The sequence below is a fragment of the Thamnophis elegans genome, chromosome 1 (assembly GCF_009769535.1).
Source record: "Thamnophis elegans isolate rThaEle1 chromosome 1, rThaEle1.pri, whole genome shotgun sequence".
Taxonomy (NCBI): Eukaryota; Metazoa; Chordata; class Lepidosauria; order Squamata; family Colubridae; genus Thamnophis; species Thamnophis elegans.
The window spans coordinates 215,980-243,466 of NC_045541.1; the positions used below are offsets into that span (position 1 = coordinate 215,980).

General features: G+C 54.7%; 1 protein-coding gene across 2 annotated transcripts in view; it reads left to right on the forward strand.

Moving 5' to 3' along the window:
• Positions 1 to 27,487, forward strand: part of ZFHX3 (zinc finger homeobox 3) — a 73,887-nt gene that overhangs the window by 12,881 nt on the left and 33,519 nt on the right. For both annotated transcript variants that reach the window (XM_032230665.1, XM_032230672.1), the window contains 2 exons: positions 16,369 to 19,019; positions 20,933 to 21,429. In XM_032230665.1, the coding sequence (XP_032086556.1) occupies positions 16,415 to 19,019; positions 20,933 to 21,429 (3,102 nt within the window). In that variant the 5' untranslated portion in view covers positions 16,369 to 16,414. The remainder of the gene's footprint in view (positions 1 to 16,368; positions 19,020 to 20,932; positions 21,430 to 27,487) is intronic.

A 27,487-nucleotide genomic window follows, 5' to 3' on the forward strand; every position in this document is an offset into this window, starting at 1 on the left:
AGAGAGCGTGGGGGCTGAGGTCCTTCTTGGGAAGACCTGAGACGGGGAGAGTTGTGGGAGCTGGATGTGTGGGTTCTTCTCCAGCTGCTTGGTCTCCTCTGGCCGGCCAGATGAGTGGATGCGGCTGTCCCCAGCTCACCCCTGGTCTGGTGGGTGGCTGGTGGGGACTTAATGCCTTCCGGACTTCCATCCCCCTGGCCAGTTGGAGAAGGGAAGAGCGTAGCTGGAAGGCAGGCAGTTTTCCCCAGCTTGGGGCCTCTGGTTGTAACCTTGAAGAGAGGTGGGTTCCTCCTCCTCCTCCTCCTCCCCACTTCTGCTTGCAAAACAGCTGCTCTTCTCAGCCAGGGCTCCAAGGCTGCTTGTGGGCATCCGGAGGCAGTTCCCAGGGGCGCTCTGGGATTTGGGTGGCTGCAACGACACTGGGACCCACCAAAGGGATTCCAGAGATGGGCCCAGTGCCGTTGCTCCCAACTTTGCCCTGAGTAATCTAGGGCCAGGGTCATCTTCTGCAAGGACCCATCTCCCCTCTCTCCTGCCCCTCTTGAGGGGTCTAGAAAGGCAGCAGCCTCCCCCCCCCCCCCCGTGTCTGAATCCTGGCAAAAGGCAGAGTTTATTTCTTGGCCCAGTTGGCATGGCTGTCCCGGCTGTTGCCTCAGCAGAAACATTTGGCCAGCACACCTCTCCCCTTTTTGTTGACCCCCAGCCCTTCAGGAAGGGCAGGGAAAGCATCTGGCCACCCGTGGCCTGGCTGGGGGCTTTCAGACCATGGGGAGGAAGGCTGAGAGACCCTGCTGAGTCCTGATCTCAACCAAGGGGTGGTGCTCAATGGTGGGTTCTGGATCCTGTTGCAACCAGTGCGCTGCGACAGGGCTGGGCGTCCACCTCAGGCAGTCACGCTACGCACGCATGTGCACCCACCACCCTGCGATGCTCCAGCTGCTCAGCGGTGGCCGTGCAGGTGCCGTACGCTACGCGCCCATGCGCAAATGGTCTGGTTGGCTTAAAAGCAGGTAAGGAACGTGGGAGGGTGGATGATCCCACCCAAACTCTGTTCCGGTACGGTTGCCGCTGCTCGCAGCTGCCACCGGTACGCCTGTGTGTATCGGCCGTAACCCACCACTGTTGGTGCTGCTGAAGGTTCGGGGCTGCTTGTGGTCTTGTTAAAGTATGGATGGGTTTGGAAGTGTGGATTGAGGGCAGTTGTCGTCTTGGCTTCTGGAATTCTGACTTGGTGACTTTAAGAACGTATTTAGTGCTCATTTGGGAAAATGAATCTGGCCTTCTGTTGGAGCAGGAAGCGGTGGGTCCGGACAGACGACCTCTGCTTACCCACGTGGTCAGTCCTCTCAGCCACACTTCCTGTTAGGGTCTGCTGTGTCTCGTCGGATTGCAAAGCAGTCAGGGAAGGGCTCGAGGTTTTGCCCTGGGATGGCCAGAGCGAGCAGAGCTGCTTCTCCCTCCCTGGGACTGCAGAGGCGGCCCTCTGGCGCTTCCCGGGCGCTGTGGGATGATGGCATTAGAAGCGTTTCCCCCTGTCCTGCCCGGGGGCTTCTGGGCTCCTGGCACCCGCCGTCTCCCTCCTGGGGCTGCCAAAGGGCCTTCCTGGGGGAGCTGCATTCCTTCCTTCGTGGGTTGGAGCCTTCAGCCCAAGGAGGAGGAGGAGGAGCCCTTAGCCTGAATTGATAAGGAAGACTTCCTTCCTTATCTGGGGAATGGTTGGAAGAGGAATGGCCCTCCTGCCTGGATAGCAGGTGAGCCTGAGTGATGGGAGGGGGCTCCGCTGCTCTCCCTCCCTCCTCCCAGGATGGTGGCTGGTCCATTTACCAGCAGAGTCTCTGTTTGGGGTTGGCTCATTTCCTCCCAGCCTTTTTCTCCAAACAAGATCTTCTGGCCTCCAGATTTCTGATAAATTGATAAGAGGAATTGTGGGAGTCAATAGAGTTGTAGACATTTTGCCAATATAACCCTAGTGCTATTGATCTGCCAGTAAATTAAAGTCTTACTTAGAAGCTGCCGATATTTCTAATCGCCTTCCTCACCAATTACAGCCTTCCAGTTACCTGGGAAAGACAGAAGGCGAGAGCCTCGCAGCACAGGCGGAATAAAACCAGGCCTTCCAGGGGGGTGGCTCTGCCCCCCCTCCCCCCGGGAGCTTTTCTGATAACCTTCATGCTCCTGGGAAGGGTTTTGGCCAAGACCCGGGGTCTCCGCAGCCGACTTTTCTTTCTGGCCAAGTGTGCAGGTCAACCTTTTTAGGGACCCAGAAAGGGTCCCTGGGCCTTCTGGGGGATGAGCATGCTCAGAGTGGGAGGGGGGGAAATGCCCCATTGAGTCACCCCCACCCCCAGAGATTTCCATTCTCTGCTCCAGCCCTGCCCTGGCAGCAGAGGGGACCCTCCCCAGCCCAGTTTTGGAACTGCTTCTGTTCAGGTGTTTGGGGGGGCTTGGGAGGGGTTCCCCATAGCAAAGGTTCCGGCGATGGCTTTGCTGGCTGAAGGCTATTCCCCAAGTGAGTTCCAGCAGTGGCTCCAACTCCAGCTCCAGCAGTGGCAGCAGAAAGGGTCCTTCCCCGCTTCCCCCAGGCCTCCCTGCATGGGCAGCCCCTGCACAGTCTGGGGCCCAGAAGAGAGGCGGCAGAGAGGCCTTGCTGTGGGGAGTGGGGGGCATGGCAGGGGTCTCTGCACTGGATGGGGGAGCAGCTGGGGCACCTGCTTGTCCTGCTGCCCTTTCCCTTTTCCCCACAGAAGCAACCCCAGCCCGGCCTTGGGGTGCCTGAGAAAAGCTGCCCTCGGAGCTCTCCCAGTGAGCTCCCATCCCTGGTATCTGGACGGGATTGGCTGCTCTACTCATCAACCCTGGCTCTTCCGGTGCGGAGGGGCAGAACGCTTGTGATTGGCATTGCTTCTTTCAAAATGGACCAGAGGTTTTTTTTGGTGGGGGGAGGCAGAACGATGCAGCAACTCCTGACCCGTCAGAGCCGAGATTTGCCCAGTGGGCACCAAGGCGTCCCCTGGTGCAGGAGAGCAGCCAACAGAGTCTCCCGCTGGGCCTGCGGTTGGAGACTCTTTTTCCCCAGCTGAGAATCCCCTCTGGGGCCTCGGCACCCTCCGGCCGGCCTCCCAGGGCTCCCGGTTTCAGCCAAGGCATCGGGTCCCCCAGAGTCGCCTGCTTCCTTTCAGGCTCACAAAAGGCCAGTGGGGCCCCTCTGGGGTCAGCAAGGCTTCCGTCCAGTGGTCCTCGGGCGAGGTCCTGGTCTGCTTGCTTGGGAGCTCCCTGGTTTGGGGCCGAGATCGTGTAGAGTTTGTCTTCCGCGGGGAAGTGCTGAGGGGCCGAGATTACGGGCGATGCTGGTATTGATAAGCTGTATTGAGTCTGAGCGAGGCTCACCCATGTGGGGGAAACCTCCGCTGAACCGCCTGCTTATTGAGAAGCCAATAGCAATTTCCTGACTGACACTTGACGCCGACTGGCCAGGCCCTGCGCGGCTGCGGTGCTGCCTCCCAGCCCCAGCGCCTGGACTCAGGGAGGCAAGTTGGGACTTCCCTTCCTGGGCTGTGGGGTGCAGTCTTCCCCCAGGGGCTGCCACATCTCTAGGACTCTTTCTCTGGGCAGTCTGGGATGTGGACTAGCCCCCTCCCCCCCCTACACCTGTTGCAGTTTCCCTCCGTGTTAGAAGGACAGGCATTGACCGATCTTGGAAAATTGGAAATTTCCAATTCCCAAGAGGGTATTTTCAATGTTTTCTTTCCTGTGCTGGCATCCCCGGCTGAAAGGAAGGGTTTCCAAGGGGGGCATCCGGAGAGCCAGTGCAGCCGGGGGAAGCGGGAAGGCCCCCTCCTCTTCCTAGGAAGCCGTTCTCCCTTTTGAGTTTGAGAAGAACATTCAGCCGCCATGATGAGCCTAGGTAGCCCATGAGGGCTGCAGGTGGCTGGAGTCCTCTGCAGAGGAGAGACGCGTGAGCCCCCGGGCAGCTGGAGTCCTGGCAAGGCAGCGTCTTTCCCCCATGGAGTGGCTCCTCTTGGGGGCGACCTGTCATTGCTGCCACTCACCCAAGCAGGCAGGGCTGCCCTTTTTTCCCTTCACTAAGGATTGGCGCCGTGAAATCTGGAGAAGCCGAAGAGTTCGGGAGGGACAGAGTGGAGGGCCCAGGCAGCCATTGGAGGAAGGACGGGGCCCGGAGGCTTTGCTGCTTCTCTCCTGCCAGACCTGGCGAGGGGCTGCTAGAGAATCCACGAGAGGCGTGAAGGAGGGAGGGTTGGATTTAAGATCCCAGCTCTTCTTAGGTCTGGGGGGTGGGGGGCACCTTGCTCTGCAAGCCAAGGGGTGGGGGCCGGAACTGCCCTTGCACGGCTGCGGAGGGCTAAAGAGACGGCTGCCCCTTTCAAGGCTGTAGGTGAGAGGGCTTTTTGTGGGCATCCAGCCCAGTCCGGTGCAAGAGCCGAAAGCTGCTCTGGAGCGCGGCCGGCTGCACGAACCAGGCTCCTTCCGCCTGACTGTGAGGCTGCGTGATCAGCTCTTCCTGATGCTCCTCCGGGGCGAGAGGCAGGGACTTCTCCCCGTCTTCTCTCCCCATCCTGCTCAGGGCACCTGGGCTGGCCTCGGCCTCCAGAAGGCATGGCTCATCCTGGCACTGGCACCGGCCTTGCTTTGAGCATGAAGTCCATGCTGGGAATGGGCTTCCTCCTTGCCGTGTCTCCTCCTGATGCCAGGCCATGAAAAATACACTGTTCTGGGTTTCTTTCTTAGAATGGCAAGGAGAGGCTTCAAATAATTCCTTCTTTTGCAAGCTGTAGACGGTGCTGGCTCCAAAAATCAAATTGGAACCTATGGGGGGGGGGGGGAGTTCCTTCTAGGAATAAATCTTGGCTTCCCACGTTTACTTTAGTTCTCAGGGAGTCAGTCTGTGGCTGACTGCCATGTTTCTTTCAGTGGGAGATTAAACCCTCGTGGCCGAGATGGAGCGCTTGTGTGGTCAGCTGCAGCTGTATCGTGCCACAAAGTATCTTCAGCAGCCCCATTGTTCTGCCTTGGCCGGCGCCCTTGTGGTGCAAGTGGGCACGGTTAGCTTTCATTTTTGGGGGTGGCTCTCTTGTCTTCGGGCTGCCACTGGCTGCTCTGGCGGCGTTATGAAGGAGGGGGTGGCTCTGAATGCCTCCAGAGTTTCCGTTTTGTCAACTTCCTTTAATTAAGCGATTAGAAAGTGCTAGCGCCTTGCAGAAATGTTGCTGAGTCTGTCCTTTTGAATGCCAGTAGATGCCTCGGTGTGTGCGCAGGGTCCCCGGCAGACCCAAACGGAGAACGTTTGCTCTCTTGGCCTGGCTCTGTTAGAAGCCGCAATTACTGCTGCTGCGGTGCTAATTGCTCTGCCCAGCATTAGATCACTTTACACGGAAAGTTTGAAGATTGCCAGCAAAGGTCAGGCCAGGGCCCAGCCCTCCTCCTGCTGAAAGGATGCCAGCCAAGCAGGGCTCACAGAGGCTGCACCCAGCCGCAGGGGGTTGAGCAGCCCCTGGTGTACCCCCCCCCTCTTTGGACTCCTCCAGCAGTGAGCGATGTCGGAACCAGAAGTAGGGGTGGGGCACCTCCTTTCCCTTCCTCCCGTCCCTTTGCTGCCTCTCTCGCCTCTTGCTCCTCTCAATTCGCAGGCGTCCAGGATGGGCCGATCGGCCGGCGGCAGAAGGTTTGGGGCCTGGCCAAGAGCTGAGGTTGCCATTCCCAGAGTAGGAGAGAGTAGGAGAGGGGCAGTGCAGTTGTGTGCAGGAACCTAGAGAGTTCTCCCGGTGGAAAGCTGGGTCTCTCTTCTGTTCAGGTGGGTTTGGACAGCTGCAGGCAGTTCATATTCAGCAGCTGCCTTGTTGTGCATTGACTATTTGCAACTTTCTGACAATCTTCACTTTTACGGCCTTTGCAGGTCTGTAAAGTGGGGGAACTGAGACCATAAGCACTGCTTGCTTAACAGCCAAGTGGTGGTCAGTAAACAAGGATTACTCCATAAGCATCTATGGAGCCAGATCTGTTCCTGTTCATCGTCTCCAATGTTGAAGGGGAGCCGTCGAGCCCAAGCCCTGCCCCGTCTCTAGGTGGAGAACCGAGCCGGAGGGGCTCCAGGCCCCTTCGCTCCCTGCGTGAGAATTCGGTGGCCATTCAACAAGCGTGGGCCGTACGAGTCCAGTTGTCTCCCCCAGACTGGACTGCCCCACCCCCGGTTTGAAATGCTAGAACAATGTTTCTCAACCTTAGGCCTTTTAAGATGTGTAGACTTCAACACCCAGAATTCCTCAGCCAGACTTGCTGGTTAAGGAATTCTGGGAGTTGAAGTCTATATATCTAAAAGGAGCCAAGGTGGAGAAACACTGTGCTAGAAGATGGCACAGGAGATGACCAGCTGTCCTTTATCTCAAGAAGCCGGAGAGTGGTGGACTCGGGGAGGGTCTGGCCAGCGGAGGCTCTTAGCAATAGCAATAGCAGTTAGACTTATATACCGCTTCATAGGGCTTTCAGCCCTCTCTAAGCGGTTTACAGGGTCAGCATATTGCCCCCAACAACAATCCGGGTCCTCATTTCACCCACCTCGGAAGGATGGAAGGCTGAGTCAACCTTGAGCCGGTGAGATTTGAACCGCTGAACTGCAGCTAGCAGTCAGCTGAAGTAGCCTGCAGTACTGCACTCTAACCACTGCGCCACCTCTTGGTCTGCCTGGGCTCTGCTCGGAGGATGGTGCTCAGGGACGTTTTGGCTGCTGTGCTGAGGCGTCTCCCCTGTCGTCACGGGCCTCCCAAGGGGCCAAGAAGCCAGCCCAATGCACCAGTCCTTGTTCCTGGTGGCCGTCAATTGGGTTCTTGACCTGGAGGAAGCTTCTAGAGCCATGGCTGGAGAGGAAAGGGACACTGAATGCAAGCGTGTCCCAAGTGCCATTTCACGCCTGCGGTGCACCTGAGCCGTTCACCCGGAGGGAGAGGTGGCGGTGCTCCGCCAGAGCCTTCCTTCCGAGGCCGTCCCAGGAGGACGGGAGGCGCAGGCAAGGCTTCCGTTGCCTCTTTGAACCTGCCAGGGGGAATCAGTGTTCACGCAGAGGCTTCTGTGACATTTGTTCAAGGTACAGATGTATTTATAGATCTAATCACGATGTCGGATTCTGGTCTTACTTCTGGATGCGTAATTTCCCCAGCAGGATGTGGTTGCTGAGATCAAGGAGACGGTTTAAGCCACGAGAGATCCCTCTCTCAAACAGGGAACCAGGGCAGCCCTTGGCAGGGAACCCTTGGGGGCTGCTTGGAGGACCTTTGAAGCAGGCAAGGCAGCCGCAGCATCTGAACTGGAATGAATGCTTGGACTAAAGCGGGGATGGCGGTGGTGGCGGCTTCCCAGAGGCCTCACCAGGGCTGGATCTGGCAGCTCCCTGACGGGTCCCTTTTGCCAGTCAGGAAGGGAAGAGCCAGCCCAGGGGCTGCCCAGAGGGCCCTCCATCCACGGAATGAGGTTTCTGGGGGGGTGGGGGAAAAAGCCGCTGCAGGACTGAGCTGAAGAGGCTGCTTTGATGGCTCTTCTCCCCCATGGACCCCTTGGGACGTAACCCGGGCTGCAGGCAGGATCCTTCCCCACAGCCAGCAGATGGGCGTCCCACAAGTGGCGCAGTGTCCCTTGCCACCCGGGGAGACTTTGGCTTCCTCCGGCCCCCTCTTCGTGCTGACCGAGCCCTCCGATCCCCCATAGCAGTCGGGTGCGTTGGCCTTCTTTCGGGCTTCAGCTAAAGAGCTGGAGGCTGGTGCCAGGGGAGCAGCCAAAGGGGCTGGGAGACAGGGGGCAGAACAGGCTGTCCCACCAGCCATGGTAATCTGGTGCCAGTCCCTAGCGATCTCTGCCTGGAGCTTTATGTATCCTTATAATTACCCTTCTGCCAGCCCCTGCCAACGCCTGTTCCCAGCCCCTCCCTCAGAGCGGAGGCCTTGGGGCCCAGTGGAGAAAGGCTGGGCAAAGTTGCCTATCTAGAGCCTGGCGCTCTGGAGCCATGGTGGGAGGAGGGCTCCTGGCCACCTCTGCTCTCAGGCCAGATTGCCTCCTTGCAAGGGGTGCTCTTTCAGGAGATTTGCAATTATCCGTATAAACAGTTTTATCATCTGCTTGGCAATCAATAATGCAGCTTATGCTGCTTTAATATCTTGGTCGTATTGATTGCCTTAACAGCCATGCCACTGTGGTCAGCTTCTGTTAACCCTGAGCTTCCTTCCCTGGCAGCCAGAAGAAGGGCTGAGTGAGTGCGTGTGCACAGCTGGGGCCAGAGGGCCACAGGAAGACCAAAGGAGCCCGAGGGGAGCCAAACAGGGCCTGAAAGCGGCGCTTGGGGATTCCCAACAGCAACCACAGCGAGGGCAGGTTGGAGACTGATCCTCCAGCATCATTCAGCATCTTTGAGAGAGGAAAAAGTGCAATGACAAATCGTAGTAGTTATAGTGAAGAATTATTGTTTGTTGTGTTTGTGGTTATTATTTATTAATTATTTCAATCTTCAATTCGATTCACAGTCTGGGACTGGTAACAATTCAAGTCCAAGCCAAGGACCGAAGCGTTATTAAGGTAGCATCTGAGTATAGAGGCAGTTCTGATTGGGGTGGGTTTTCTTTCTCTCTTTTTTCAAAGTCAGGATATTCAGGTTTAAAAAGTTCAAAATTTCCATGTACTTAGGCAGCCATCATTGTCTCTTTTATTCATTAAACATGAAACTCGGTCAACTGAATATTTAAAAATGCATCGCAAATACCATTTACTGGTATTAATGGTTGATATGGGTTGCTGCCAGCGTCCTAGGTATCAAGCAAGTACCCTTTTAAAATATATGATGTTCCCAGGAGCCCAGTTTCTGGCAGTTCTGCTGGTGTTATTGCAGGAAGCTGCAATTTCTTGATGTGTTTTGTAAAATTCTTGGACATGGTACCAAGTGCCCCAATGACAATGGGCATCACTGTTACATGTTTCACCCATAGCCAGATAGTTTCGATGGCCAGGTCGCAATATTTGTGATTTTTTCCTGTTTCTTCAACTCTGGCGTCTCCTGGTACAGCGATATCAATAAACTCTACGCTTTGGCCCTCGACAACCGGGATATCTGGTTCCAAATGACGATCCATCTGTATTCGAAAATCTCACAAGATCTTCACCATCCCATTTTCGGTGACTTCTTCCACTTTGTGCTCCCATGACTTTTCAGATACAGGAATGTTTTCTTTTTTACATAATGACCAGTGGACTAATTTAGCCACTCGATTGTGTCTAGCTTTGTAATCAGTTTGTGTGATTTTGCTGCACTCACATCTTAAGTGTGAAACAGTTTCAACTTTGCAAAGTCGGCAGTTTGGATTGTCAGTAGATTTTTGTATCTTTGCTTTCATGGCCTGAGTCTGCAGTGCTGGTTCTTGAGCAGCCAGTATTAAAGCTTCCGTTTCTTTCTTGAGGGCTCCTCTCTTAAGCCCTGCCCGTGCCAGGCTGCCATCACATTTTCCTTCAACGTTTCTCAAGTGCTGAGAAATTATTGCTGATTATTATTACTGTTTTTATTGTTGTTGCCTTTATTAATAATAATATTAATAATCTCAGCACTTGATAAATTAATAAATAGTAATTAATTAAATAATATTAATTTTTATTGTTGTTATTATTATCATCATTCATTTAATATGAAACTCAGTCAACTGAACATTCAAAAATGTGTCACAAATACCATTGACTGGTGTTAATGGTTGATACAGGTTGCTGCCAGCATCCTAGGTATCAACCAAGTATCTTCTTAAAATCTACAATGTTCAGAGTAGCGCAATTTTTTGCAGTTCTGCTGGTGTTATTGCAGGAAGCTGCAATTTCTTGATGTATTATTAATTGTAATACAGTATTAATAATGATGATGGTGATGATGATATTCAGACTGGATCTGGCTTTTTTGTCTGCCTGTCAAATCCTAGGATGGGCAGATGTGAATGTTACAGATATCACCCACAAGATATACATTATTATTATTATCTTTATCTTTATTATCGTCATTATCATGACCACTATTGCAGTGCTAGTAGGATGAACATTAAGAAATACTTACGTTGTTCTGGAAATAGAAGGTGCTGAAATTGCTGGTCATTTTTCAAAAGTTTTCAGCTCCAAAAGGGCATCTGTTTCATAGAAGGCAAGGGGGCATTCTTATTGAAGACACTTTTTATTGATTGATGGATTGATGGGCTTTTGAGCCGGCTTCACAGTCTTGTGGCTGAGGTGTTTCATCTGTGGATGGTTCTGCAGAGCCGGACCGTTTTAACATTGTTATACTTTTATCATTTTTACCTTTTCTTGTGAACTGCACAGAATCGTTGGCAGTTGGGCAGTGCACAAATTGCATAAAGTAAATAAATCAGATTGTTTAAACAATTACACATGAAAGAGATGTATAAAATGAAAAAGAGCCCATTCAGCCCATGGAGTCCATGGAGTCTTTGTCTCCCAGTTGTGAAATCTGCCTCTTAATTACATGGGGGCGGGGGGGGCCTCACGTCCCGTGTGCCGGTCTTGGATGGGAGAGAAGCAGGAGGAGGCCTGCTCCCTGCCTGCTTTGGGACTCCCTGGGACTTCTCTGCTCTACCTGCCTCCTGCTCTCGCCGTCTGCCCACCGGACTTTCTGACGGGGCTCCCACGGCTCGGAGGCCTTGGATTCCCCGGCTGGGTTGATTCCACCAGAAACCCTTGCCAGACATTCATTGATCTTTCTTTGCCGCCTTGCCCTTTTCTGGTAAAAAGGGTTTGTTTTGTCCAGGCTTTATGAGAAGGGGAGGGATGGTTTTCCACCTGGGCCAAGTGTTGTTCAACTGGATATTTGCTCTTGCCCAGAGGAGCAGATTTCTTCTCCTGCTTTGACCCAGTTCTTGAGGCATCCTTGCTCCGTCCTAGCTTGATTGCCGCTGGGGAACCTTTTGTGCAGCTCACATCTGCTGGGCCTGGCTGGAGCTGGTTCTTCTGTGGATGGTTCATCATCAGAACCCTGCACAGAGCACCACTAGTGATGGTGCCTAGTTGGGTAATGAAACACCTGCAAGCAAACAAATTCAAAGGGCACAAAGGAGGAATTCCTTTTATTCGCTTCCCTTAGAATAACAGACTAACAGTTGGGAGGGACCTTGGAGGTCTTCTAGTCCAACCCCCTGCCTAATCAGGAAACCCTACACCATTTCAGACAAATGGCTGTCCAACGTCTTCTTGAAAACTTCCAGTGTTGGAGCATTCACAACGTCTGGAGGCAAGTTGTTGCACTAATTAACTGTTCTGACTGTTGGCGTTGAATCTTCCTTCTCTTTGCTTCCCACTTCCGGTTGACTGAAATGGTTGCTTCTTATTGAAAAAAATGATATATGCAACCTACCATATTTTTGAAGTATAAGACGCACCAAGATTTTGAAGAGGCAATTAAAAAAAAGTTTTTGCACTCTCCCAACAACGGCCCGTTTGTGCCCTCCTCAGCCCCCAGGAGCTCTCTGCAAACCACCTAAAGGCTATGCATGGTCATTTTGTTGAACGGGATGGGGTTTCGTGAGGCAGGCAAAAAAATAGTGTATTCAGTGTATGATGCACCCAGATTTTCAGCCTCTTTTTTGAGGGAAAAAGGTGCATCTTATACTCCGAAAAATACAGTAATCATGATTAGAATCCTAGAATTTGAATGAGCCACTTGGTCTTAGAACGGACATGTGAAACACCCGGCCCATGGGCTTAATCCGGCCCGTGATAAGCCCAGAGTTGTCCCACATGGCCGTCCCGGAGACAGCACGTTCAGAAGTGGAACCAGAAGGAGAAGCTGAGTCTGAAGAAATCCGAATCGAATGGAACGATGACTTCCTGTGATTTCATGTTTTATTCATGGCACAGCCTAAAATTGTATCTCCCACTAGATCATATTTACCTCAGATGTGAGCCTATTGAATTGATCTCATGTATTTTTGCTAATTATCCCAAATTCCTGCCGATGGAAAACGGGCCACCTTGGGTTCTTGATTGGTGTCCCTGGTCACGGGAATTTGCCACCACTTGCATCTTTTCTGGACTCTCCAGCTTTCCAAGCGATGCAATTCTGGTTTCTTTCATTCTCCAAGCAGCATGGATCCTCCTGGCTCCTTTCTAAACGGTGCTGGGAACCAGGGAGAATAGCTGCACTCTGCAGACGGTTCCAGGTGGTGACAAACTGAGAGTGGGCCTGTTCTGTTGTTTTGGATTGGGGGAGGGGAGACACAAATGCATTAGGTGCCCAGGGACCCCGGTCATCTGAGGCTCCCCACTTTCTCTGGACACACAAATATCTTATTGGATATTTATCTAGGCCGGTGGTAGCTGCAAGTGAACGAGGCATTTACATTTCTCTGGAAGATCTCTTGGCCTGTTTGCATTTTTATCAGTTCCGTATATGGCAGGTATCCCATTTATGAATGACTTCATGTGTGAGTAGAGGGAGCTCCATTCGTACGGCTTCCTAAGGAGCTTGCTCGTTCCGTCTTCTGGAACACAAGGAATTTCTTTAGTGCTGACTTTGAGGATCCGTCGATCTCCTTGACCAAAGAGAGAAGCATGTTGGTTTGGCAACTCTGGGAATCCTGGGGCAGGGAAGGATGGAGCTGCGTGTTCCCTTCGTTCCTTTTCTTCGGACGCCAGGATCAGGTGGTGGCCCACAGGGACCCCTGTGGCTGAGCCTTGGCTGTGGCTGGCATGATGGCAGCTAATCTTTTCCCTACCTGCCGGAGGTGGGCTTTGTGCTGGTTCAGGCTGATCAGCTTCACTTGGGTTGATTTCCTTCCTTTGACCATTCAGCTAGTCTGGATTGCAGAGCCTCCCAGCGTTATTGGCTTCCTTTTGAAGGGGGAGGTTGGTGCAGCAGCAGGATCCCTTTTGACAATGTTGAGTTGTGAGGTGTTCTTGGCTGAAGGAAGGTTTGGCTGAGCAACCAGGACCAGCAATGGGAGATCTAGTGGAAAGAAAGGTGGTCACCCTTCGTGGCAAACGAAGAAGAGATAATTGGCCGTCAATTGCAAAAGGGAGCTTTACTTAGAACAACTTCCATCCTGCCCCAAGGATGCCTTTAACGCTATTAACCCTGCCTGTCCCAGGTCCTTGGGAAGGATTTGATAGGCAGAGAAAAATGCCAAGTCTAGTCTAATAATCTGTAGGATCAATCATATATACAAAACAATATTCTCGTAGATTTTCACGGGTGTAGGTATGCTGGCCTTGTGGAAATTCAGGTCTTTTCCCGTGTAAGGTTGAGATTGTCTTGGCAATGTTTCAGCGAACGTTATATGGAAATAGGAGCAAACAATCAACTTCCCTTTCTGGACATCCTAATCTACAGAAAGCCCAACGGCTCCCTAGGACACACCATCTACCGGAAAAAAGCACACACCAACCGCTACTTAAACGCACAATCCCATCCCCACCCTGCACAGATCAACTCTGTAGCCAAGACCCTCATCTCCAGAACCAAACGCCTAGCCGACAAAGACCACCTGGAAACTGAATTACACACTCTCACAAACATATTAATCTCCAATGGCTTCCAAAGAAAAGCAATTACCAACCTAATCCAAATGGAGACTCCCCCCCCCCAAAAAAAAACAACCCGAGACACAGAACAGGACAATGGCGTCGCCCTCCTCCCTTACATCAAAGGCACCACAGATAAAAGCAGCAAAATTCTCCACAAACACAATATCAAGACAGCCTTCAACACTGATCAAGAAATAGCCAACATCTTAAGAAACCCCAAAGACAAGATCCAGCTAGAAAACCAAGTAGACTACGAAATACCATGCAAAATCTGCCCAGCCACATACATTGGAGAAAGTAATAGGAGAATAAATGCACGCATCGCAGAACACAAGAACACAGTAAGAAAAAAAGATAAAACTTCCTCCCTTTTCCAGCACCTTAAAGCTACAGGAATGAAATTAATTTTGAAGGAACCAAATTAATCTCCAAAACTGAACACTTCAACAAGAGAATAATTATGGAAGCTATCGAAATAGAGAAACACCCCCACAACATGAATAAACATGACGATGCTCCCACCTGCCAGACATCTGGAAACCAGCCCTGGTAAACAAACGAGCCCCACCCACCACCCAGGCCATTACAACACAAAACAACAACGGACACACAGCCAGCACCAATCAGCATCAATCTGCCAATCATGATACAGCCACACAGCCAATCAATCCACTTACTGAAACAACGCTAGCACTCCACACCCCCCCGCCAAGATTTATAGAAAGACGGCAGCCCCAACCACGCTTTAAGCTGAAAACTCCAGCCTGAAAATGGCGAGTGAGACCTGGCCGAAACGTTGCCAAGAAAATCTCAATCTTACATGAGAAAAGACCCGAATACAACAAGACCAGCATACCTACACCTGTGAAAATCTACACACACACACACACACACAAAATGGTTTGGACCAAATTGATTTTGAAAATGTATGTATGTATTTATTAATCATATTTATATTTTCTTTAGTTTTGTACTTTGCATTTCTTTTTTTGCAATCTGCCTTTTGGAATAAACAGAAAGTCAGGGTATAAATTCAACATTAAAAGAGTGAATGCGCTCAGCCTGGGCGCTGCCCTCGATTCTCTCTTGGCTCCTGCTCTGCTGATGGCTGGAAGCGGCCCTTCAGCTCTCACCCAGAAGCCTCCCAGAGAACTGGGGCACCCCGAGCAGAAGGGCCTGGTTGCAGGAGCACCAGGGCAGTGGGGGTGGGGGTGCTGCCAAGCAGGGGCTGGGCAGAAGGCTGGGGGGTTCCCAGTCTCGGTGCTCTCTAACTGAGCATCATTGATTTTACGGGAAACATGTTTACAGACAGTGAGCCGATCGACCTGCCTCCTTGAGTAAGAGCTACCTTTCCTTAACGACTGCGGGGGGGGGGGGAGTGGGGGATGCCCGGAACAACGCAAGGGATCTAGAGTCCAGTGCTGGGGCTTTTTTCCCAGAGGCTGGATCCCCTTGGCATAATCCTGGGTGCAGGCCGTGTGTGTGTGTCTGTGTGTGTGTGCGCGTGTGTGTGTGCTCACATGCTGGCAGAGCGTGGCTCCTGCTGGTGACCGAAGGGCTTTGCCTGGCCCTGGCGGAGAAGGGGGGGTGGCCAGAGAGCCCCAGTTAATTGGGAAGCCTTTGCCGGCTGGCCTGGCCTGGCCTGGCCTGGCCTGGCCTGCAGGGGAGATCGGCCTTCCTGTCGATAAACACGTCCCCAGTGCAGCATCAAAGCCGCAGCCCTTTATCAATCGTGGCCTCCTCTTCCCGCTTGTTCCTGTAACTTACCAAGCATTTATGACATTGATTTTGCAATCAGGCGGTTAACCCCCTCCCCTCCCTCCCCCTCCACCCTGCCAGCCCCCTGGTCCAGCCTGTCAGTCAGGCCTCCGTGGCCTCGGCTGTGCCAGGAAGCAGCCTTGGCTCCTCGGCTGCACATCCCAAATTGGTCAGTCGCACCTAGATGAAAAGTGATACACGCACAGAAGCTCTGTAAAGAAATAGCAGAAGGAAAAAACCCTCAAACCCATTAAGTAGCTCTCAAAGTGGGAGGGTTCATTGTTGCCACCCCCTCCTCCGTCTTTGCTTCCCACAGGGCCTCCACCCTCTGGGACAGCTTCCCTGCCCCCTTGGCCCTAGTGGGAAATGTAAGGCAAGATGGGGTAGTGGGTGGCCTTCCAACCTTTCTACTGCCAGTTCTGTGCGCGTGGCAGGGGAAGGATACTGCGAAATCTCCACTCCCTCCCCACTTGGGGGCCAGCCGGAGGCGGCATTTGCCGGTTCTCCAGACTACTCACAATTTCCGCTAGAACCTGCTGGATTTCACCCCTGCCTCCGCTGCTTCTTGCAGGCTCCTGGCTGTTGAGCTGAGAGCTGTCCCTGGCCGCCTCAGCCCTCCCGCTGGAGCTAATGGAGGCGCTTAGGACCAGGGGCAGGACTGGTCCCGGGAGGCCTCCCCTGTCCTCCTGCAGAGCTCCAATCTGCTCCTCCTTGGATCTCTGCATGGCCGAAGGTGCCTGAGAATGGGAGCAAGAGGCATTGTGGGTCAGGGTCAGGGCGTGGGTTTCAGACGAAGCATTTAGACACCCACCCACCCTTGGTGTGGGAAGGAGGAAGCTTTTGCTGGGTGGGAGAATGACTGAATGGAGGTCCACCCATCATCATTCTTGAGTCGGCCCTTGAGGGGCTCTGAGGGAGGGTGGGGGGCTTCTTGGAGGAAACACTGTCTGCAAGTGGCTTGGGGGGGGCGAGATGGGCTGGGGGCATGGCGTGGCCAGGAGCATGGAGTGACGTGCTTCTTTCTTTGTCTCTCCCCCTGCCCACTTTTAGGTCCCGGCCGTGCCAGGTGCGATGAACGCTGGCTGCAGGGCTGACAATGGAAGGCTGTGATTTGCCGGTCATCCTAGGCAAGGACCTCGGGGGCGCTGGGCCTCAGCACCAGCAGTGGCCTGAGTTTGGCAGCGCTCACCACCTCCCCACTGCACCCGATGACACAGAGTCCACCGCAGCAGCCCAGCTAGGCAATGAGCGGGCTTCCTTCTGCGAACGCTTGCCAGGAAGTGCAGCCGCCGCTGCTGCGTGCAGCCCCGAGCCCAGCAGCAAGGAGATCAGCTGTAACGACTTTGCGGCCTCATTTGCCAGTTTACAGGCCTACATGGAGCCCCCCTGTGCCAGTGCCCATCCTCTGCTCCCCTCGCAAGAGGACTGCGGGAGTGACATTGGCGAGGAAGAGGAGGAGGAGGAGGAGGAGGAGGAGGAGGAGAGCGATATCGAGAATCTGGCCGGAGAGATCGTCTACCAACCGGACGGCTCAGCATATATTGTAGAAAGCCTCAGTCAGCTGAGCCAAGGCGGTGGGGGGCTCCCGCCCCTGCTGGCGAACTCTGCTCTCACCATCCCAGGAGCCAAGTCGGGGGACTCTGCTGCGGCCGTGCCCCAAGTCTATCCGCAGATCATCAACACTTTCCACATTGCCTCCTCCTTTGGGAAGTGGTTTGAAGGCCCAGACGAGGCCTTTCCCAGCACCTCCGCCCTGGTGGGGGTCAGCCCCGTCCTGCACAGCTTCCGCGTCTTTGACGTGCGCCACAGAAGCAACAGGGATTACCTGAACAGCGACGGTTCTGCCAAAAGTTCCTGCGTATCCAAAGATGTTCCCAACAATGTGGACATGTCCAAATTTGATAGCTTTGTCCTCTATGGGAAGAGGAAGCCCATCCTGATGTGCTTCTTGTGCAAGCTCTCCTTCGGCTTTGTCCGCTCCCTTGTGAGCCACGCAGTGCACGATCACCGGATGACTCTGAGCGAGGAGGAGCGGAGGATTCTTAGCAACAAGAACATCTCCGCCATCATCCAAGGGATCGGCAAAGACAAGGAGCCCCTCGTGAGCTTCCTGGAACCAAAAAACAAAAACTTTTCACACCCTTTAGTTTCCGCTACTGACCTCATAAGCCCCGGACACAGTTTCTACGGCAAATTCAGTGGGATTCATATGGAAGGGGAGGGGGGCTCCCAGACTGGGGCCGCCAGCACAAGCGACCAGCCCCAGGCAGCAGACCTCTTAGCCCCAGGGGGCCTCTTAAACCTGGGGGGGCTGACAAGCTCAGCTCTGAAGACCCCAATTACCTCAGTTCCCCTGGATGCCCCCTCCTCCAGCCCTTCCGCCGCCTCCTCCGAAGGGAAGGGCCCCGGGGGGCCCGGCAGTAATGCGCAGGGCAGCTCCTTGGCGAAGGCGGAACTGCCCGGGGAGGATCAGGAGGAGGAGGAGGAGGAGGAAGGTGCTGGCGGGGGTGGCCAAGGGCTGTTTCCACACAGGCTGGAGCAGGATCCGGAGGAGAAGCTTCCTGCCACCGCTGAGCCCGGGTTGGTGGCCCACAGTGGCAGCCGCCTGAAGGATCTTGCTCTCTCAAACCAAAGCATATCCCCCTTAATGCCTCACGTGCTTCAGGGGGTGTCGAGGGGCCTGGCTCCTTCCGCTGCTCCTCCTCCCGCTCCTTCCTTCGTCTTTGATGGTGCAAACAGGAGGAGCTGCTTGAGCTTTAACAGGGAGGGCAGCCAGAGGGCAGCTGATGATACGGGGGAGGAAAGTGCCAACAGAGACGATGCCCCAGAACTCAGCGAGAGCCCGGAGGGGGAGGATGGGCTCTGCCTCCCCCACCACCAGCACGGAGGGCCCCTCTGTGATCTGGGGGGGGAGGGCTGCCCCTCGGGGGGAGGGGTGGAGTGCCCCAAGTGTGACACCGTGCTGGGGTCCTCGCGCTCCCTGGGGGGCCACATGACCATGATGCACTCGCGCAACTCCTGCAAGACCCTCAAGTGCCCCAAATGCAACTGGCACTACAAGTACCAGCAGACCCTGGAGGCCCACATGAAGGAGAAGCACCCGGAGCCGGGAGGGACCTGCGCCTTCTGCCAGTCGGGGCAGCTGCACCCTCGGCTCGCCCGGGGCGAGAGCTACACCTGCGGCTACAAGCCCTTCCGCTGCGAGGTCTGCAACTACTCCACCACCACCAAAGGCAACCTCAGCATCCACATGCAGTCGGACAAGCATCTCAACAACATGCAGACCCTGCAGAACGGCAGCGGGGAGCAAGGCTTCAGCCACGCTGCGGGGGCCGTGGCCGTGGCCACGGCAGCCGCCACCAGTGTTGGGGGCGGCTGTGGGGCCCCCTCCCCCACCAAGCCCAAGAGTAAGCCTTCCTGGCGATGCGAGGTGTGTGACTACGAGACCAACGTCGCCAGGAATCTCCGCATCCACATGACCAGCGAGAAGCACATGCACAACATGGTGCTGTTCCAGCAGAAGAGCAGCCAGGTGCCCCTCGGCCTGGACGGCCTCTCCGCCGAAGCCGAGCTCTACAGTTACTACCTGGGCCAGAACCTGAATATGGACCACAGCCCGGCCTCCGAGGCGCAGTTCCTGACCGGCAGCCATTTCCCGGTGGAGCCCAGCCACACCTTGGCCTCTGTGGCCCCATCCCTAGGTGAGATGTCCAGGAGGAAGGGACTACCTTTCGCCCAGCCCTCCTAGCGGCACCTGCCCTCCTCAGTAGGAAGTGGCCCGTGTGGGCACGGGGTGGTGACAAGACCCCTCTGCGCCTTCGTTCCCCTCCTAGTCTTGGGTGGCGCTTGGAGGCTGCTGGGGCCAGGGGAGAAGGAGAGAGAGGGCTTCCTCTGCGTGCAGTCTCTTGCCGTAAGCCAAAGGGACACGATCCTTCTAAGGTTTGTGCCACTGGAGGCCCTGAGGAGAGGGCTGGGGGTCTTCTGGGAATCCCTTCCCTTCTCCTAATTGCCACCTTCACCTGCCTTCCTTTCCTATTGCTCAGCACCCCCCCACCCCCGGTCCCCGCCTTGGCCAGCCGAGCCGGGACGGAGGGAGCCTTGCTTGGCTGGTGGGCCCTCCAGAGTCGGAGAGAGGGGGCAAGTGGGGAGGGAGCTCAGAAGGTTCAGAGGGTGGGAGCCTCCCAGGGCTGGTTCCTTAGCAGGGACACCTGGGCAAAGCCTGCACCTGAACGTTGTAATTACGAGGGAGGCCTGGTCCTGGGAAGGCTGGAGACCCAACTGGAGGTGCAGCTGCTTCAAGGGCTTGCGGTGGACTCGAGTGAAAGAGTTGCCTTGTCCGAGTCCTTCCATTCCATGGCTAGGAAAAAGGGCCCCATTGTCCCTGTGCGTGTGGCAAGGACGCTTGTGGAAGCTTTTAGATGAAGAGACTCGGCTGCTGCAGAAGAGGCCAAGCGTCCCCTGAAGGACCCAGAGCTCTCATTTCCCTATGCAAATTGGGTGGCACCACAGATGGCGTCTCCTGAACTCTGGGCTGCGAAGATGAAGCTGCTCAGGCTGCTGGGAGACCCTCCCCACTTGCTCTCCCTCCTCCTCCTCTCTGGGGGACAGGCTGGCTGGGGGTGTGGGACGGTCCGGGGTGCTCCAGGCTCTCACATCGCCTTGGCCCGACTGCAGGATAGGGGAAAGGGGCTTTCAGGGTTAAAGCCTCCGTAGCAGCAGCAGCAGCCCAGGTGCTCCTGACCCCTTTCCTTGGGGACACGCCCCGCCCTCAAACGGCTCCTGGCCAAAGTTTTCCACCTCATGTTCAGCAGCTGCAGCTTGTCTCCCCGTGACTTAAGCCGACTCCTCCTCCTCCTCCTCCTCCTTCCTTGGGTGGAGGGAGCTGGTGTGTCTCGTGAGAGTTTGGCACAGGCTGCGATGTCCACTGCGCCGCTTTCTCCTGCGGCCGAGCAGACCCAGTTCCTCACTTCTTGCTCTAGAAATTCCTCCTCAGGGTCCTCGTTGCCCTTCTTGAAATGGTTTGAATTCCTCTGCTGGTGCTTAGAACTGGACCCAGCACTCAGTTGGTTCTGACCAGTGGACAGAGCTGTTGTTTCCCACAATTGGGGAATTGCGGTTCTAATGTATGCCGTATCAAGAGGACAGGTGCCTCTGTCCAAAAAGCAAGGAATGTCTGAGGAAGAAAATCGCAAAGAGCTTCATCATGTGATCTTTGTTAGGTGGGAATAGAATAAAAAGCAAAACACAAACTATCTAGTAAACCAATGCTATTAGTTGGACTTGGAGAGATGTGGGGATGTTAGCGTGATCACACAGAACAGCACAGCAGGCGTCCCGTCGTATGTGGCAGGGTTTTGTGGGCCCCGGCCAGAGGAGATGCCGAATAGCCCCGCAGGGTGGAATGCCAACGGGAGGCAACCAGCCCACCCCTCAGCCCCCTTTAGGCCTGTGGGGCAGGCGTGCGCCAGTGTGCTCGTGGGTTACATTGTGGTGGGAGAGCCACGTGGGGGACTAGCCAGACACGCTCCAGCTGGGCCGAGAGCCCGGGGTCCCCTGGAGGTGGGCAGTTGGCCAGGGAAACCTCTCTGACTGCCCTTCTTCTCTCTCTGCACAGTGGGGGGAGAGATCCCTCTGGAGCCGCCGCTCGGGGGAGGGCAGCTGGTGCCCGAGGAGCTCGTGAACCTGGGGGAGACCTTTGACCAGAGCAGTGACCCTTCACGGAAGCTGTTCCAGTGTGCCATGTGCAACAAGTTCACCACTGACGCCTTGGACCTCCTGGGGCTGCACCTGAACGCGGAGAGGGCCCTGCCCGAGGAGGAGTGGAAGGGGGCCGTGGGGGAGGCCTACCAGTGCCGGCTGTGCCATTACAGCACGCAGCTCAAGGCCAACTTCCAGCTGCACTGCAAGACCGAGAAGCACCTGCAGAAGTACCAGCTGGTGGCGCACATCCGGGAGGGTGGAAAGGCCAACGAGTGGCGCCTCAAGTGCATGGTGATGGGGAACCCGCTGCACTTGAAGTGCAACGCCTGTGACTATTACACCAACAGCCTGGAGAAGCTGCGCCTTCACACCGGCAATTACAGGCACGAGGCCAGCCTGAAGCTGTACAAGGTGAGGCGGCCGGAGGGGGCGGCGCATGGGAGGGCAGGGGCTCCGGGGGGGGGGGGATCCAGGCCAGCAGGCGCCACTCCTCGCCCCTGCCTGCTGAGGCCCTTGTTGCCCCCAAGGCCGATGAGGGCCATCGCAGGGCCACCTTCCCCACCCTCCGCTGGGTCTGCCTGGCTGCAGCTCCCTCTCCCTACTCCTCCCCCCCCCCCAGCACAGAGCCCTTCCAGTGGGGTGGCAGAATTGCTCCAGACGTTTCTATCGATTTTCCCTGGACTGCGAGCTTCACCTTTCCCTCTAATCATCCCGTAATGGCTTTAGTATGAACAATCGGGCACCACCTGCGATAAATCTAAGCGGCAGCTTTGCTCCCCAGACACGTCGCCTTCTGGGCTTTGGCCGGCTGCGCTCCTGCTTCCCAGCCCTGCCTGCTGCCCTCCTCCCTTCCCCTCCGGAGGCTCTGCCCCTGGATCTCACAACCACCACCACCCCCTGGCCCCAGAAGCCGGCTAGCTTCCGAAAGCCACAGTGGGCACCTCTGATCTGTGGGGAGGATGTTGGCATCCTGTGAGCTAGAGGGAGGGTTCCCAGCAGCCTCTTTTCTGTCCCCAGAGGTTTCACCTGCTGGTTCATTTCTGCATCTTGGCGAGAGCAAGGAGGTGGCTCTGGATGCAGCTCCCCCTTTGGTTTATGTGGGGGGGGGGCTGCTGGTGTGTGTAGCAGCAGACTGGCCTGGTGGGGGACCTGTGGGCTCATTGGCCCCACCCCCAGCCCTCCCTCCGCTCTCCTTGGCCTCTCCTAAACGGAGTCCTTCGCCTGGTACTTGCCTAACCAGTTTACAGTGCAGCTACCTGGATGTAATCAGGTTCTCTCCTCTTGGAGAGAATCCCTCCAATGGCTGGCCGGGTGAGAGAGAGAGAGAGCGCCAGGCCACCCCCTGGCATTCTCCTTCCTTCCTGATGCTCCCTAACCTCCGGGCACCACGCAGATGAAGCCCGCCAGGAAACACAACGCGTGCCTCCCGCCTACAGTGGCTGGCAATGCTCCAGAAAGCTCCAGTGGCAGGAGAAGAGCCCCCTGCGCCCCCCCCCCCAGCCCATTGCTTGTAGCATCATTCTCCCTGGCAGAAAAAGTGTGGGGGGGGGAGGCCTTTCCGGGGGGGCCTTCTGGCTGGAGTGGACTCTGGGCTCCTTTCCCGAGGAAGCTGGGCCAGTTTGCCTTGCTGTGGCCTTGGGGCCTTTTGTCCATTAGTTTTGTTATTTCACACTAACAAGGCAGAATAAAAGTACAGACACAACGTATGAATGATGTAACTTCTCCATGAATCATCCTAATGTTGAATGAAGAGGAGACATCTATAAAATTATTTCCAAAATCCAAATCCAACACAACGGACCGTTTCCCACCCAGCGGAGGTTGCTCAGGTGCAGCTGCTGAAACAGTTCTTGGCCTGGTGGAGCTGGAGGGCTGGAGATCAACCTGGTGCTTGAGATTTGCCCCGTTAGATTTTAAGCAGTGGTGATCGACGGGGGGGATCCCTCTAAGCCCAGGGATCCACCCGAAGCCTATTGACGGGGAGGCTGTTGGGAGCGGTGGGGGAAGGTGGCTGATGGGTGCCAGTTCCAGACTGGGCCCTTCTGGCTTCCTTGCCCACTTGTCCTTGCCTGCCTTCATGGCAGCTTTGAACGGCTGGACGTGACCCCGCGTTCCCTGGGAAGTGCCCGAGGGCCCCCCCTTCCTCTGCCCTCGTCCCTCTGCTTCGGGGGCAGAGCTGCGATCCTTCCTCTCGGGCGGCCCTTCCTTGGCCTGGGTCCTCATGAGGTCCAGGGCCTGAGCTGCTCTGGCGATGGCATTGCTGGGGCTTCAGCTGGTTTAGGCCGCAGGATAAAGATTGCGCCAATCTCCCGAGATCTGCCAGATTCATTAGTTGGGTCACTTGTGCCCCCTCAGTGAAAGGATCCGCATTCTGCTCCCAAAACAGACGGGGGACCCTCCCCATCGAGAGCTGCTTGTTCTGAAGCTCATGGACCCAGCAGGCCTCTTGTGCGCGTTGTCCGCATCGCACTGGTTGAGCAGCCAGCGTGGCTCTTGGTCTGGGGAAGAGGCTCCCTTCCCAGGGCCTGTTGGTAGCCCCCTCCCCTCGGCCGGCCCCTCCTCTGTCTGAAAGAGGGGGGGGGGCTTGCCCCGCCACCTGTCCCAGTTCTATCAATTTGTGGGCAGTCGAGATTTTCAGTCGTGTTTATCCAAACTTGTGGCCGTCCTCCACTCCCTGCCTGGCTCACCTCCGGCTTTTGGAGATTGGCTAGCTGCCAACAGGGCCTTTTGGGAAAGAAGAAAGCAGCCCCGTAGGAGAGAGGCCACTAATCATCCCCACCAAAGGGGACGTTGAAGCACCTGAACATAATCCAGGTTGCTACAAGGCAGGTGGCTGGTCCTGGGAGAGGAGCCCCCCCCTCCCTCCGTCTCTTGGGCTGAGCTGCTTCCTCCGATGCCCCTGACCGGCTTGCCTTTTGCTGCTGCTGCCGCCTTCCCTGGAGAGTGTCCCCCCCCCCCCTTGCCTCGATGTCCTTGGGGTCTTCCAGGACTAGGAGTGTTGACAAGGGCTGGAGCGCCTCAACAATCCTTTCCCACCGATTTTGTCTGGGGGCACAGGAGCTTCTCGGCTTTGGAAGCAGCTTCAGGCTGGACCAGCAGTGCCCCTCTGGATAGGGAGGGTCGGAAGAAGAGTCCAGAAGCAGCGGCTGAACAGTCTGGACCGAGGGAGCCCTTGCAAGAGAATCTGAGCCAGGGGGTGTTTAAGGAGAAAGCAGAGCCGAAGAACCAGCCCTGTGGGGCAGTTCCTCCAGACCGGGGTTTTTCCCCACTTTCAGTTTGGTATTTGGCATGATTCTCGGAGTCGTCATGGGGCTGGATGGCTTATAAAGGTAATAAAATAGGTAAATAAAATAAATAAATCTGGCGGAGAGCCTGGCCAGAAGAAATATCGTCTCAGCAGCTGTTCAGGACCTCGGAGCTCTCACGAAATCCCCATGATTTATATGAACTGCAGCTGAGGGGCTGCGTGACGTACGAATCCTACTCAGGATTGTCCATTGCTGGCGTTATAGTTCAAAGCCTGTTTTGCTTTGCATGGTGTATAATCCCCCCCCCCCCGGCCCCCAGCTTCCCTCATTAATGTCCTTCTACCAAACTGGTTTGCTGTCTTGGTCTGGGAGGAATCCGGTCTTGCATCTGAGTTTCCTAAAGAGCCGTAAGCCTTGGCTGGTCACTATGACGGAATCTGGGCGGTTCTTCTCCCATTTTCTCGTTCCCCGCAATGCGCCTGTCCTGCTGAAACAGAAGCAGCTCTGTAGCATCCATGGAGACGTCAAGCCTGAAGCGCAATGTGACGTCCACCCAGTTACGTTGGAGGCCTTGTTGCCATCAGTAGGTCCCAATGTTGACAGTGGAGAGAGGCTCCCGTGGAAGGCTGCAAGGCCTCCATTCCTCTGCTCCCTTTCGGCCTTTTTTCAGTGACCTTACGCATCAGGCGGAAGGACACACAGCCGCCTTCCTCTCCCTCTAATTAAACAGCGCTTGGCACACAACGGCAGCCCAGGAAGACGCTTTCTCAGGTGGGATTGCATTGCTAGATCTGACCCCACTCAGGCAGGCACTGGAAAGGAATAAAAATCCGTTGGCTCCTTTCTCCACCAGGACCAAGGAGCTGACACCTCCAGCAGATCATGTCACTGTCTTTTCCAATCCTTGATACGGAGAAGCATCTCTCCTTCATCCTGGAGGCTGCAAGGCGAGAGGGCCTGCTCCGTGCCCATTGATACAGTTGTTTGGATGGTGGGTGCTACAGCTGAGCTCATTTCAAGGAAGGGAAAGCTGCTGCTGCTGCTGCTGCTGCTGCTGCTGCTTAGAGCAACGGGGGCCGATGAAAGGGTCAGGGGGCTCCGTCGAGTGCCAGGACCTGCTGGGGGTTGAATTTTCGGTCCATGTATCTCAGCAGAGTCTCTTCTGCAAGCATTTAGGGTCTCCTTCTGCCTGACCCCCTTTTCCTCAGAGGTGGTGGGTGCTAGGCCTTCTGAGAGCTAGCAAGGAGAAGAAGAGCTCCTACTGTAATAATCTTGTTCCTTTCGGGTCAACTAATTCTCATTGAGGTTCAGCCAAATGGGCGTTTTTAAATGTCGTAACCTTGAGGTGTAGCTATCCTCCGTTTTATTCACCAAATATTCTCAAGGCTGTTTGATTACAGAACTCTTATATCCTGCCAGAGGCTGTTACTGTAGGAATTTAAGGCAGGATTGTTCATGTAATTGCTTGTAATTGTAATTTATAATTCTTATTTCAGGCAAAGAATTCAGCTGGAGGCCCTGACAGAACCATTGCTATATAAGTCTCCTTGAAGGAGAGTTGTCCGTCTCTAAAAGAACAGAATATAAGTAACTTAAGGTTCAGCTGTAGAATCCGTGGGGCTCCCCGAGTTTGATTGTTTGCAGACATTTTATTGCCCAACTAGGTAACAACATCAGTGTGAGTGAGTGTGAGGTACGTTTATACACAATAGCTTGCTATTCCAGTTTTGGTGGAGATGTGGTTTTCTTCTTGGTGATTCCTTGGTTAGAGAATTGTTTTCTGTGTGATTCGCCCCTATTTATCTGGACATTGGCTGCTGGAAAGGATTCGCTCTGTGCTTTTTGTTTCCTTCTTAGTTCTTTTATTCTCCCTTTTGTGATACGGAGCATCCCTGGCAGGACAAGCTACTGTATATAAAGAGGGACCAAACCCCACATTCATTCCTACTGATGATACTATCTACTTGGGTAAAATGAAATGCCTGCAGGCAAAGAGCCGAGTTCACCCAGGGCTCCAGAGCTGCCCGTCTCTTGCTGAGCGGCTTCTCCTTCGTGTGTTCGCATCTGTGTGGGGACTTTCTGGGCCTGAGGTTCTGGAACCCCAGGTGATGGCAGCTCTTTGTTTCCCGCGGGATGAGCAGCTTCCTTCGTGTGGACCTGCTTAGGATTGTGATGCACACAGAAATGGCAGTCACCAACAGCCTGGGCCCCGGAGGTCTTGCTTTCTTGGGGCCCTGAGCAAAAGGCTCGGTTTTCTTGGCTTGTTTGATGAGAGGCACTTGAACCTCAAGGAGCTCCTTGACATGTGCTCAAAACTTCCCTAAGTTGGAACAAGCTCGAGCCGCTCATTGGGAGTATCTAAGAGATAAATTCTGTTAGGTTCTAGGAGTGTGAGAGAGAGAGAGAGAGAAGTGGGGGGGGGGGGTGGAAGGGAACTTGGAGGTCTTCTAGTCCAACCCCCTGCCTAGGCAGGAATCCCTACACCACTTCAGACAAATGGTTAACCAACATCTTCTTAAAAACTCCCAGTGTTGGAGCATTCACAACCTCTGGAGGCAAGTTGTTCCCCTGGTTAATTGTTGTGACAGTCAGGAAATTTCTCCTCAGTTCTAAGTTGCTTCTCTCCTTGATTAGTTTCCACCCATTGCTTCTTGTTCTACCCTCAGGTGCCTTGGAGAATAATTTGACTCCCTCTTCTTTGTGGCAACCCCTGAGATATTGGAAGGCTGCTATCATGTCTCCCCTTGTCCTTCTTCTCATTCAACTAGACATTCCCAGTTCCTGCAGCCGTTCTTCATATACTTTAGCCTCCAGTCCCCTAATCCTCTTTGTTGCTCTTCTCTGCACTCTTTCCAGAGTCTCCACATCTTTTCTACATCGTGGCGACCAAAACTGGGTGCAGGATTCCAAGGGTGGCCTCACCAAGGCCTTATAGAGTGGCATCAACCCTTCAGGTGATCTTGATTCCATCCCTCTGTTGATGCAGCCTAGAATGATGCAGCGTCTCAGCCATGAAAGCCAGCTGGGCGACTGGGCCAATCCCTTTCTCTCAGCCCAACTCACCTCACTGGGTTGCTGTTGTTTGCCACCTTGAGTTATTTATAAAAATAATAAAGGCGGGATATACATTAAATATATATAATTGGTGTGTTTGAATGTCTGAAGCCAACTCACAGGAGCTGAGCAGGAATGGGCCACATCTGGCAAGCCATCCTGTTGGG